Raw genomic sequence first — 14,797 nt, 5'->3', positions numbered from 1 at the left:
GGGTGGCTTAGTATTAAAAGCACATGCTGCTAGGTTATAAATAGGAAATTAGCAGGCTGCACTCTCTTATTTTCATCAGCAAAAATACAGTTTACTGTTGTTTATCTCTGCAGCATATTCAGGGCACATGTAGAACAATATTAGGTTTCTGGACATTGCTTTACGTCTGTAAAGGACATTCTCCAAAAAGTCAATTTTATATTTGTTAACTTTAGTTATAGTTAATCATGTGGCAAATATGGTCAAGCTGCTGTATCTTAAGCATGTGCCCACCTATTGATGAGTGAACTCATGCAAAAGCATGCAGTTTGGTGCACGTTCATGCCTTCTGTGCCATTATTTATTAATGGCACTTCAATTGCGGCAGCCAAAACGCACGTCGTCGAACGAAAGATTGGCAAAAACGTGTTTAAAAAGCGCATGAACCTCACAGCTCAAATTACTGCATGCGTGTAGGGCAGCCTATTGAAATGAATGGGCTTCCCTATGCTGAAACAAAGCAAACCGTGCCTAAACGCATTGAACATTTCACGTGTGGGGCTAGTGTGAACACGACCTTAATTGTTGAGGACCTTGGATTCTTAGCATGACTTGCTATCCAGCAGCTGGGTTATATGTATTTCTGGAGTGCACAGTTATCACTTCATTTTAGTGCTGCCCCTGAATATAGTCTAGACATAAAAGCCAGGAGAGGACTCTACTGGGGGGCATTTGCCCCATGGCCCAGTGCCCATTCCGACATTAATCAGATGTAACTAAAGTGTTCCCTCTTAGGGCAGAAACTGGCCAAGAAGACCACGTCAGAAAGTCAGATCTCATATGCACATCTGAACACTCTGTGCTCTCTATGGCTTGCCATATCCAAATGCTCTTTTATTGGTGACATATTGGCTTTAGGTTGTGGAATAAAATGAGTCCTGCATTTAGCCAAATATAGATACATGTTTTTTCAAAGGTCCTTTATGTATATCACCAATTGCATATGAAACATATTGTACATCATATTTACATTTGTAGTAAGTATGAGTTGAATTACAAACTTCCAGCATAAGCCAGTACACAACCACGGTATACGTTTTCTTAATTTCCAGTAGAGAATACTTTTCGTGGAATAACTGAGACATGATTTAGTGATCTGACTTCAAATTACACACTAACACAACACACAAAGGATTTTAAACTTCATCTAAGGATAGGTTAAAAGAGTAATCACAGCAGCAAATCGGTGCATGGGATTGCCAGGGAAGTGGATATGGTAATTATAGAGAATACTATGGCTCTTTGTCATTAGCTCACTTTGGACAGAGAACATGTTCTGTCACTTTTTTTTTTTTGGAACAAAAAAGTACAAGTAGAATTTAAAATAACTGGCTCATTTTCTGCAGTCTGAGAAGCCTTACCCTAGAACTTTTTAAATGGTATATGTCAGTCTTTGCTGTAAAAACGTATGACCTGAATTTTGACCGTTGTCTTTTTTTTATGATGAAAATTATAAATTACTATCGAGTTTGTAGAGATCGATTTCTCTCACTCCAGTCTTTAGCTGCATACTTAGCGCTCTAAACCGTGGGCTTTTTTTTACAGTAAAGCTCAGGTTTTACCTTTTTTTCTATAACCCCCTCCTACACCTTCCAAAAAATGCTTTACAGGTCTTTGTTTCCCATTGTGGGATACAGGTCGTGCTCACTTGAAATTGTTAGGAATCTTGAAATCTGATTTTAAAACAGCTCTTGGGGTTGCTGCACTGATAATGTCACTTAAACAAAAGAAATCTTCTAGGAAATATAAAGTTCAGTTGCCTAGAAGCAACAGCACATACCTGCAGCAGCTCTCTTTGCCTTTGTTTATGACCACATGCTGGGCTGTACTTAACTGTCAAAACTTTGACATTTCTGGTAGTGATGAAGCTTGCCTCCCTCCCCTCGCCAACCTCACACACAGATCTACTAGCCAGAGAGGCGACCCATCATAGTGATGGGCCAATTGCAACGTGAAGGGGAGGGCACACTTTGCCACTACCCGGAAATGTCAGAGCTTTGTCTATGTTGAATGTTCCAGCATTCAGACATAGCAGAAGATAATAAAAGCTGCATTTTATACCCACTAGCCTTTTTCTTGTTTAGGTGACAGAGTATTTTAAAAGCAAAAACTATGTATCCAATAGGCCAAAAAACCTTAATGTAGAACATTAACATTAAGTGACCATTTACACCTAAGTGGTCAGATGTGAACAAGGGCCATAGACAGCAATCGGGGTTCCTTGTGTTGAGCGTTTTGTAGCTTCGAGCTCCAAAACGCCTATGTGTGAACGGGGCTTCAGACTGACTTTACCAGACCAGGGCCCATTCACAAGTGGCATGTCATTAAAGTGACCCTAAACTCAGGAGTTAAAAATGCATTCAAGTACCTTAATGTTTAACATTACATTACATTAAAAATGTATCTTATTTGTGTATCACTCGGCTGTAGATCCTCAAATCATCTCTGAATTGGTGTTGACACTGTCCTTCCTTCTGGAGGGTGGCTACTTATGTTTACCATGATCCCTGTGTGTGTTGTAAAGTAGCCACCACTCCAAGCTCACTACCATGATGGGCTACATGGGAAGTATTCTTTTTTTTTTAATAATGTATGGTGGAGTCCAAAACAGTGAACAAATAATGCATTTGGACCAGAAAACCCAGAAAAAGTGTAGTAAAAAACGATAGAAATAGTTTGTAAAGTGTATTTCTGATAAAGTTGCCTTTAGTATGTTTTACATTTCTTTACATTATATTTGACCCTCTTGTTTTTTTTTATATCCAGAAAGACATTAGAAACATGGACCTGGTCATGGAGTCTGATATAGGAACATTTATGCCTGTTGGTATGCAGTTTTCTGGAAAGCCAGAAGCCCGGGTCATCATGTCAGAAGTCATGAAGCTGCTGGCACCTATCAATATAACCAAACTGTACGACAATGCGGAAGGAACAGACATTAGTTTCTGGATGCAGGCTGGTGTCCCAGGTGAGCTTTGCTCTACAACATAATTCAATGCAATACTATATAATACAGTAAGGCGTTCTCAATTAAAACAGTGCACATAACAGTCATGATACAATAACAGGGTTATTCACAAAAGGGTGAAGAGTTTGGAGAGTTTGGAGAAGTGAACAATCTAGGACAACATAGCTGAAATGGAAGGTGAGCTGAATTGGAGAATTTTTCCAAATCAGCTATGTTGTCCTGGATTGTTCACTTCTCCTGCCTTCTCCAAACTCTTCACCCTTTGTGAATAGCCCTGTAAGTGTATATCTAAGTCAGTCAGATTTAAGTGAACTACAGAAAGATTGTTAAATCATGAATTCTGATTATTGGATACTGCACTTTGCACATTATGCTTTGCCTTGAGATAAACTTAAAGTGATATTAAAGTCAAAAGGATTTTCAGGTATTTCAAATGCAGAGTCAGTCACTTACAATAGATGCTGTTCCTTAATATTTAGTTTCCTGCAGAATCAGCGGGTCCTCTGAGCACTGGTCCTGATATCCTGTTTTAGGGTGGCTCTTTTCCCTTGCAGGATCCTGTAGAGCCACCCTTGTGTGTGCTAGTAAGCTGTGTGTGTCTCCACAAGAACACAGGCGCAGCAAGGCAAGCCTCTCACTCCCTGCTCCTCCAAGCTATTTGGAAACATGATGACCGTAAGTGCTTGGGTAAAACAATGTAAAGAAATGCTTTGCTGGGCTAATGTATATTTGTTTGATCTGCATTCATTATTGAAAAACATTTGAGAGGTAATACTACTTTAACTGCAGAATATGTGGAGCAAAGTCACAGTTTCATATAAGGAATTGTTGGCGTCAGGCAACAGATTACCTAGACATGGCAGAGCCCTATAACTTTGATTCTGTTTAGCCTATTCTAATACTTAATGGACATGTTCTGTAACATGTGGCTATGTATTCTTTCTTTTGTTTAGAAAAAAGAATAGAAAAATCTTCAGGGTTTAGTAGTATAGGCACCAAACAGCAGCTAATTATGTCAGCAGTTTCGAGGACAGTCTGACAAATGGGGTACTACACTGCATTTAGTGTGGTGGATACAGGTACTCCTACCATGAACTTCTTATTATGGCTATATTGTAGATCCCCTATCTTGTTATGGTATGTAAATCAATCATCAAACACTAGATAAGACCTATATATCTCCCTACAAAGTATAACTTAAATATTAAGGGAACTTAGAATCTTTGTGCAGCCATTTTAACCTCCACCCACAATCACCAACATTTGGATGAAATTACAAAGCTATCTTCACTAGACTCCACACCTCTGGTACAGTCAAGCCATTACACTTCAAAGTTGGCTTTAGGGTGTGCAAGGGTAGCCAACCCATATCTCCCAACCTTTTGAGGTTGGACAAATTGACATCTTTTAGCCTAGACTATCTGGGCAATGGGTACATTCCTACCACATGCCCAATTATGTGAATTATGACAAATTAAGGGGCAAAAATGATTGCTCTAATCAACTGGGGCCTTTTTCAAAGCTACTCCCATTCTTGCCTCCTGGACTTTTTCTAGCGTCTCTCCCTACACCAACCTGCCCAGCTATCTCCCACTCTCTCTGCCTTTAGGCAATCCCTGAAAACTTATCTCTTCAGGGAAGCCTATTCCACTCTACCCAAACACTGAACTATCACTTTCTCAAACAACTCATTCCTACACAGTTACCACCTCTTGTATCACTTGCCCCTCCCCTTTTTAGACTGTAAACTCTCACGGGCAGGGCCTTCCTAACCATCTTGTTTTGGATTGGATTGTAACTTTAATGTATTCCTTATATTGTTGGTGCTATATTAATCCTGAATAAAAATAATAATAATATTAACAATACTTTTCCTTTGTATCATGATTTGAAAATAACCAGTGCAATAATCTGAAGGATGGAAGAATGCTTAGTACTATAAACACTTATGGCAGCTAAATGGTACATATAGTAACACATTCCAATATACCAGATTTAAAAGAGGGACGTTTGAGAAGGAATAGGGAAGAGAGGGATATTGTTATAAAAGAGAGATTGTCCCTCCAAATGAGAGAATAGGGTGCAACTGCAGTGTAAAAAATCTCCCTTAATCCTTTACATGCAACAGTGGTACTGATAGACCTCTCAAGCCCCATGAGCATTGAAGTAATTGTCTATGAGCCCCCCTTTTTTCTTGGCCTTATAGCAGCCACAGCTGCCGCTATGGAGAAAAATGATATCTCTGGCCTGAGATGTGTGTGTACTTCATGATGCAGAAAGTATAATCATGTTCAATGATCGTGACTGCTGCTCTTTGGAGAACTCCAAACTATAAACTTTAAGAAATGAATACAGTTCTATAATATGGCAGCTTTGGGTGTGTCTCAGTATAACAAGTCAATGAGGTATGCAAGATAGCACTGATATGCATTTCTGCATATGGCCGCACTGGCACTGATGGCCCATTACTGGTCTGAGAAGTAAATTAAGTTTCTGTTTCTGCTGTAAATCTACAAAGCAATGGGAGGCGAGACTCGCATTGACAATTACAGACATTAGCTAGTCAATTAGATTGGGAATCATGAAAGTTACAGAAAACAACTGACACATTTCAGCAACCAAGCCAGGAAAATAGATTTGCATTCTCACACTGAAATCTATAATTTTATACTCATAATAAGCCATTTACATTTGTTTAATGTAGCAGAAAATAACTCCTTTTTATACCACTGTCTAAGGAGTCTTCGTGTTCGCAGAGACTATTTTCTGCCAAGCTTTATGAGGTATAATTAAGGATTATTTCAAAGAATGATAGGGTCAGTGCATTCTGCTATGTCGTAAAATAGAACGGCACATTGAATGACAGACGGGAACACAAAGTGCAGTCTTGCAATAAATATGTTGTCACATTCACACCTAGCTCATCACAGAGCGTCTGTGTTATGGAACTCTGATTGACAGCCCAAAACACACTACATCATTCTTATGGAACAATAAGGCAGGAAAGGGAACACTGCGGCGTTTAATAGACAAGAGCTTCAAAAGCTTAAATTGAAGAAAGGCCAGTGTCATGTCTGAGAAAGTACATCTAGGTGATAGAGCAGTGTTTTATCGAAATGTGACACGTTTATGTTCTGTAGATATACTTTGTCTAGGCTTTTATGGGACTAAATCTGAGTTTGTCTCTGAAAAGAGCTTCGGTGTGGGCAAAAATCAACAGTAAACTTTTATAAAGTTATGTTACTCGTACTTTTAATTTCTTTTTAACATGAGCTTCAGAAGTTCCGTATTTGAGCTTCAAAAGTAAGAAAGGATGAAGCACAACTACGCTAAATAGTTGAAGTAGATATATGTCAATTGTTTTATGTGACAATGTTCAGCTGTTCTTGTGATTCACGCTCCCCTTCCACATTGCATAACCAGCATATAGAACTGTTCCTACTGCCACTCTGTGGCTTGTAGAACCAATGTCTGCTCATTGGACTATGAAAAAATATCAAATTGTTGTGCTCGTCCTTAATGTAAGCTCCTTCAAGTACAACTAAAGGCTCCTTTATGAAAATGTAAACAAGTACCAAATGCAGTTACTGTGTAATGCACAAATGAAGTAAACATGAAGCTTCCTTCGCCTTTCCTGTCTGAGCCAAATCCTCTATCATTTGTGTCTCACAGGCTCCCCTTCTCAGACAATGCAGATCACAGTGGGAGGCAGGGATGTCAATCCAGAAAGTAGTGGCAGGACTAGGTGTCGCCAGCTATTGATTGACATTGCCACTACCAAATAACAGGCTTGCGATTTGGTAGTGGCAATGCTGATAGCCACACCCCCTGCAAGTTTTTTTTATCCCTGCTTGCACTAAGCAGGCACGGCCTATGTGACAGTGACAACTCTGCTCTGAATTCAGGAGCAGTGCAGGATCATTGCCACACCATCACAAGAAGCCACATTAGACTATGTTCACACATTAGCGGCTTTCCGAAAATGTACACGCATATACATCATTACTGCGTCTCTAACATTACCACAATAAATGCTACAAAGGTGGAAATGGGCTTTAAGGTTGTATAGAGACATCTGAGACTTTCACAGATGTATATGCAAGTCAATACTTAAAAGGACTGACTTTCCATACCAGGAACTCTGTCAGCACTGGGCTGTTTTATCAGTTCAGTATTATCCTAATTCCACAGCAGTATGGAGGGAATGCGACCAGGGTTTTTATACCACAGTGTAACACAGGGACTGTATTTACACATTTACTTTATAAAATAAAGTGATCATGTACATTTTATTACTAGAATGTGACATTCAAGGTCTGCTTTGAGTTTTGCTGGAGAGTGTTTGCTTATCGGGAATTCCTGCAGAGCTCCATGACAATGAATATAACCATACTTACACTAACGTGATGTTCATATTGTCACTCTCCCGGCCTCTGCTGCAATTATAAAGCTGCACAGCAAAAAACATCCTGAGAAATAATAAAATATGACAAGACTCTCATGATAACTTTTGGTTTCTCTAGAAGGGTTTATGGGATATTCGGAATCATCTGTGCTGGTGAATGCTGCTCATATGATATGACTGCTCCTGACAGTTCATAATTTATTGGAACACTGGAGCTAATCAAGTGACTAAAACAGAGTCTCTTCTTCCATAAAGCAAGATTAGACAAAACAGTTGGGAAAAGTTTCCCAATTAATGATGTGTGGGGGCTAGGTGTGTACCTAGTTCACCTGAGTTTGTCCAAGCCCACGCAAAACTGTAACTGGTACACACCCTTCCTGGGCCAATCAGTTGAAGCAGTTGGGACTCCCCACCCATTTTGATGTGTAGCTTTGTTGTGAGGAATGCACCAGCCACAACTAATTGAACACCATGTCCGTTGAGCTGCTTTTTTCTAAACACAACTGCACATGCATAGTGTGAACATGGCACAAGTTTTCTTGTGTCATGTCCACGCCATACATGTGTAGTGGTCTGCAGAAAAAACGCAACGCAACAGACAGTGAGAACAAGCACTAAGGCCCCATGCACACGGGCCACTTGCAGTAAACTCAGAAGAAGTTATAAACATCTTTTTTGCTTCCCAGATCATATTTTCCTGCATTTAGGTATGTTGGGTTTAGCCGTGTTTATATGCCTTTAGCCAAGTAAAACCAAGCTAAGCAGGCAGATTCTTGTGTTAATGCACTTAGGCGCTGTTTGACTGAATGCACTTAGACCCTGCTAAACGTTTAGGTGCACATTCAGCCATAGCAAACCATGACATGCTGCCAGAAATAAGCCCCAAATATAACTGGACACATGTAATTGCCGTGTGCATAGAGCCTTTACGAAATGAATCCTTTTAACGTCAGTGTGAACAGGCCCCTAATTAACTGCAACTACAAAGTTTATGAATGCTGTTTTGATTATAATATACTTATTATATATACAATATATTTGCATTATATTAGAGTTACTGCATGGGAATGAACAACTGCTTTGGAACTAAGCCGCAGAGTATTTTGCATCATTTGGACACCATTTTGTCTCACTTGCGTAGTTTAGTCTCTGTTTAATGACGGCCTGGATTATTTTCTGGGAAAATAAACAAAATCGTCTTTTAAGCTTTGCGGCTTATGTTAATCTCTCCTGGTTAAGTGATATAAAAATAGCCAGAGATTCCTTGCATAGGTCAGTTTGGAACGTAGTAAAATGTCCACAAAGAATCAAACTATAATATTACAAAATACTGTAAGTCGGTAATCATTTTACTACATACATATAAATATATCAGTCATTCTTGTACAAAGTGAGCACATAGAGGATAAAATAAAATCATAACCTACACAATGCAGCAGGAATGAGAACATTGAACACAAGAGATTAAAGGGATAAAGGACAGATAGGCGTCTGTGTACTGTGGAATTATCCCCATCTATTGACCCATTGTGATTTCCTTAAGTGGTTGTTCCTCAGCTTAATAACTAATATATAATACAGGTAACTGCACTGAATGCTGTATGTGATCAGGAAAAACTAAATCTTACCCACCAATCATCTGCAATATATACATTACATCACCTTTTATTAGAACAAATAAATACAGTTCATGTATAATAAATTCACTCTCTCCATGTGAATCTCATTTATAGGAAACACTGGACAGGGACTCATTTCAGGGTACTTTTGTAGGTGATAGCTGCAACATTATTATTATTAATATTTCTTGTAGGTTCCCCATGGGGTCTGTTTATAAACAATTCGCAGAGCCCTTAGTCCTGCAAATTTCTGTGAGCATTCGTTTTGTGCAAATAATGCCAAAAGCAAATGTTTTTATTATATTTTCCTAGTTTGAATGTAGTGTGTTGTAATAATACACTGTGGTCACTAGATAGAGCTAAGGAGCAAAGGAAATAAGTAGGCATGATTCGCCCAAAAAAGGGCCCTACAAATTCCATTTACCAGTACCCCCAGTGAGGCTTACTTTATTTCAAGTAGGTAGGTAGACATGTATTTCCATCCTAACTGTATATCAGTGTTTTCCAAATGATCAGTTATGCTTTTAAATCAGTAAAATACTCAATCGGGTCAATTTTATATATGACTTATCATTTGGTAATTTAAACAGTGATTTAACCCCTCTGTGACTAGATCCATTTCAAGACCTAATCTAGCAGAATCAGAATAGTGTGTATTTATACAACATTTGCAAAGCTGCTCGCTCTGCAAATGTGCATTTTAGATTCACAGCACAATATTGCCACCAGATGGAGCCAAAGATCTTGGGAATATTCACCTTCAATGAACGTTTGGTGAATGCCAGATTCACTGCTTTATAACTTTACCCTTACGTGTATGAAACAGTGACAGCTGTTGCCTACCACCTGCAATTCATTGTTTGCCTCTCTTTGTGCAAGCTACAGTCACTGTTGAAGCTGGCAGGTTTGCTTGTAAACAAACCTCAAGTGATTATTATAATGGACCAGCATCCTAATCTTAAGATCAGTTCTATATTTTTCATTCATTGATTGGCTGCTAGCTCCATGCAGCCAATATTTTTCCAACCAACTCCTTCAAACAGTTGAACAAGGGATGCCAGGTGGAAGGGCGCCGACAGCGGAACTCACACAACGATTTTCAGCCGGTTCAGCAGGAACTGGCCGAAATTCGAAGCGTGTATAGCCAGCTTAAGGCTATCACTGCTTAGCCTTTTCCAGTGTGACACAGCTCAAGCTAGGAGATTCATTTAAAAGGCCAGAATGTCACAGCCATGATTAAAAAGCAATTACTAATAAGATAATTTCTGTAAGTCTTTTTTTAGAAGCAAATATATCTAAATTATTACAAGTTGCATGTCCTTGGCTATGCAGCAGTAACTTGCACAATCCATCTAATTTTGTGTAGTAATTAAAATTGTTGCAGTTTGAGTCATTGAATCTCAGGAATTGGATTAGGTCTACTCAAACCATTAGATCCAAATAAGTAATCGCTCTAACAGACTGATAAGCAAGTCTCTGTATATTAAGAGCACGGACTTAATTAGCTTAGCAATGTTGACTATCATACATTTCGCCATGCTCCCACAAGTAACATAATATTAATTGAAGAAAGAAAAATAACTGTTCTATTTCTAGTTTCCTCACAGCTAGTCAACACTTATTTTTTCTAATTATATTGTCTGTCAGAAATAAATAGAAAAAAAGTTATCTAGAAATAACTTTAATTAAAGAAAAAAAATCTTTTGAATGGCATTCATAAAATAATAAAATTTAACTTTTTTTGAGAGAGAATAACATGTACTAACTCTGCTAATATGAGCACAATGGTGTTATGATTACAGTATGTTTATGCGTTTTATCCCTCAAACTCGTTACTAAATCAGAACTTTCAGCCCGACCCACCACCTTTACCAAAATCCCTCAAGCCCCTTTCTTTTTTCCCTGCAGACATTTTTTTCTTCCATTTTTCCCGCAGACTTTAGGCTGATCCAGTGATTCAAAGTCCTACTTCTTTTTCCTAAGCAATGGCAGTGTGCAGTTCTTCTTCCTGGACTGGAATGGCGCTCAGGTAATGATGTATGAGCAATAATCAGTCCAATGGTACTGATTGTCAGCTTGAGGTGGGGTGGGCTGTTGGTATGGCCGCGAGGGAGCTCCATCCATACGTGCTTTGCTTACAGCTCCCACCACCTCTACAGGGCACTCAAGGGAGCTGTACAAGCAATGGACATATGGATGGAGCTCCGTCACCGCAAAGCAGCCCACACTAGACCCCATGCTGAGGATCCACTTCAGTTCTCAGAAGGTAGGGAGACTGGGTGAATCTTTAATTCATGTGAATTCATGCGTGTAAATGTCTGTGAGTGTGCATGTGAATGTTCTTTGCGATAAACACACTGTACAACGCGTGGGAGGTGCGTTGCCTTGCCATTCATTTTAATGGCACCCCAAACACACCTCTCACCCACAGGTCGATCACCCACACTGGAACACGTGGTACTGCAATGCCGTGCGATGCAGTACAGTGCGACTTGGATCGCGACTTAATGACCACAGGTCACAGGTTGAGAACCACTGCTCTAAGTAAATGGAAGTCAGTGCTCATAGGGCAGCAACATTGAAGGAGTGAGACTGGAGGTGTCAACCATCATTATTTCAGGTAAGGAAGTGGTGCAAGGGGGCTGTTTTATAAAATATAAAGTTTAAGGAAGTGAAAGGGCATTAAAGTTGATATGAATAGGAGAATTTAGGGAATCAGGAACTGTCAGATAGAATTGAATATTATCTGTATAGAGGTGTGATTGAAAGCCAAATTAACTTAACACCTAGCTAAGACCTTGGGCATATAAGGAAAAGAGAAGGCACCCAACAACAAAGACACTGACAGTTTGTAAATGAAAGTAATTATATTCAAACTATCAGTGTCTCCATAATCTCTATGGCTATAGAGGAAATTGACTGTAGTAGTAATGAATAGTCAGCAGTGTCAATGGCTAAGGACAGCTTGAGAAGAATGAGAATGGAGAATTGGCATATGGGTTTTGCAGTCAGTAGGTCACTGGCACCATTGGCAAGCACAATTTCAATTGAGTGATTGGGATGGAAGGGATCAAACAGGGACTTACTAAAGAGAAAGTTTGAATGCAGAGTGAATGTGTCATTCATGTAGTGGGCGTGAGGCGAAAGACTCGGAAGTAGCTAGACATGACTGATTAGTCTTAAAGAGGGTTTTTTAAAATATATATATAGCTGTTGTAGAGACTAGAGAAAGAGTTTGGGCTGACAAACTGGGTTGTATCACGAGAGCATTTCTTATGGTGTCTATTTTCTAAGTGAAATATGTGTCTTTAAAATGAGAAGCAATAAGTGGGAGGAGGAGGCAAAGGATGGAGCAGAGGACTGAAGTTTTTGAAAAGCTACATTCCCAATATGTGTGATTCTCCATAGATCAAACCAATCTGCATGCAGATATTCAGGCAAATAAAATTATGAATGGCAATTCTCCTTATTTGATCATCGCGCATGCAAAGGGCCAAACCAGACAGGCATCTATTGACTTCTTTTACTATTACTTGTTTCTGGAGTGCTAAAACATTATAAAATAACAGGCTTTTCTACTAACCAGCATCTAATAAAAACAGAGACATCAGTTTTGGTTATTTTGGCAGTTTAAAGTAGATCTACAGTAAAAAGAAGAGCCATTGTTTCCTGCCCTCCCTCACCCTTACAAAGAACTAGTACAGAAAAGGCATTTGTAAAAATCTGAATCTCCATTATGGTCGAGCTTTGGTTCAAACCAAACCCGGTCTGAACGTAAGCTCCTCCAAACCCGGAAGAGTCTCTTCCTGAACATGGAAGGAGACTCCTTCTGTGCCATCCATTTATCTTGATGTAAACAGGGGGCACAGTGGGGCGGGGTGCAGTGACATCATTGACATTTTAAGGCTACGTGGCCATATTAGGTAAATTACTTTTACCTAATATGGTCATGCGGCCATATAAGGTAACTGACATCAGCACAAGCATCCAGCCCCTTTGTTTTTAGTCAGCTGGGCAGGGTATGCTCCGTCCTGCAGCTTCCGTGTTTGGACGAGCTCAGGTTCAGACTAGGTTTCGTCTGAGCCTGAACTCATCCCTAATCTCCACTCTTGAACTTTTATAATAGTGCAGCCTCAGGGATAGATTTGTGTCCTGTATTTCGCATGTATTCTCTCTCTGCCAAAGCAAAAAGGTTAAGAAGCAACATTCATTGGACTGCTGGAGGACGGTAACTGTGAACTAAGCAAGCTTATAGTTGTCTTTCATGTAACCCTGACAACACTTTTATTATATGAAAAAAAATGAACATCTGTTATCAGCATGAGCTCAGCCAGGAGGGAGAATACATGTAAATATTAAAAATATTAATAAATCACGTAATCTGTAAGAAGTGTGGCCACACCATTATAAAAATTAATTGTTGGTGATTTAGATATATATAAATGCCCATTTGTGGCACGGTCTCTCTAAAGTCATAAATAGCTTGGCTTAACCACAGTGCGGAGTTTTGTTTATGCAGACTCAACATGTAAGATCTGGTTGGTTGTAGAGGGTTACTGTATATGTTTTTTGCTCTAAATTCCATTAATATTATCTGTTTCATTTTGCAAGTGTAAAGGGAATTGTCTCTACTTCTCCTGACAGAGTTATGACACTTATTGCTGCAAAAGTACAATGCACAATACACAAATCTAGATAGTGAATATGTTCTCCCTGTGGGGTGCAGTTATGAAGACTCTTGGTGCTGAAGTCCAAGCCATTATTTTCAGTGTGTTGACACTGTGCCAAGCTCTAAGTGGTTTCGTCATATGATATTTACACAATCTCAGCAATATAAGTCCCCCAGCTGTCACACACACACATGTGCCACAACAGCTTAAACATAAGCAACTGGAAGAGCTTGAGTCTAACTGATGGTCTAGCATTTCATCTGCAAATAACAGAAAGGGGTTTGTATGCCCAGCGTAAAACTGAAGATCTCTCAGTACACAGAGTGCATCTGCTTTATATCTTTTGATACAGCATGTTTACCTTAAAAAATAACTCCGGTCTTTAAAGGGACTTAAAACCATTAAAAGAGCTCTGGTCTAATTAAAGTAAACATCTGTCTATAAAAACATAATAAACTGATCTTATGTCCTGCTGTAGGCACCATCTGCTGTCACTACCTTTAAAGGTGCATGGTGATTCCTGTTTTTTCCACGGACACTGTATCCCACAATTTATTGTTCCTGACCTGGGGCCAACTGAGAGTCATTTATATGGGACTTTGTGCAAAAGCAGTTAAAAATTACTTATGAATGTTTGGGGCTCCCGTAACACGCTTTCAAGGGAGTGACAGCAGTCTGTTGACACTGGATGATGCCTGCTAACAACACCTAAGGTGAATGTACCACAGTTTTTTAAGTACAGGACTGGACTTTTTTTAATTAAGAGATGTTGAAATGGCTGCTTAGAAATCCCCTCCAGCTCTGCAAAAGTAATGTAAACACTTAAACCTTGTTTTAGTTTTGGATAGATTAAAAAAGGGTTAGATCCTCTGCCAGGTTTACATTGTTGGCTCTGTCCCTGCTGGGGGAATACAACTAGCAGGGACAAGAGGTAGGAGGACATCTTCCAGTGGGGAAAACTGCATTCACTTTGGTGAGATTTCCTCTCATTTCCTGTTGCATCTCCAAGACAGCAGGGCACAGAAAGCAAGCACTAGCCAATAGAAGTTTTAACCTTTTCCTACTCTCAGCAAAACTAAAAACTAAGGGGTTATTC

The 14,797-nt window shown here is 39.4% G+C and overlaps 1 protein-coding gene across 2 annotated transcripts in view; it reads left to right on the top strand.

Moving 5' to 3' along the window:
* CPQ (carboxypeptidase Q) overlaps positions 1-14,797 on the top strand; it is a 294,636-nt gene that overhangs the window by 263,591 nt on the left and 16,248 nt on the right. Inside the window, exon 6 of one of the 2 annotated variants that reach the window (XM_018556153.1) lies at positions 2,806-3,007. In XM_018556153.1, the coding sequence (XP_018411655.1) occupies positions 2,806-3,007 (202 nt within the window). The remainder of the gene's footprint in view (positions 1-2,805; positions 3,008-14,797) is intronic. The other variant, XM_018556154.1, reaches the window with a different exon arrangement.

Source organism: Nanorana parkeri, unplaced genomic scaffold (genome assembly GCF_000935625.1).
Source record: "Nanorana parkeri isolate BGI_ZX_2015 unplaced genomic scaffold, ASM93562v1 scaffold226, whole genome shotgun sequence".
NCBI lineage: Eukaryota > Metazoa > Chordata > Amphibia > Anura > Dicroglossidae > Nanorana > Nanorana parkeri.
The sequence above is the reverse complement of the archived record's forward strand: the minus strand, read 5'-3'. Positions and strand labels throughout refer to the sequence as shown.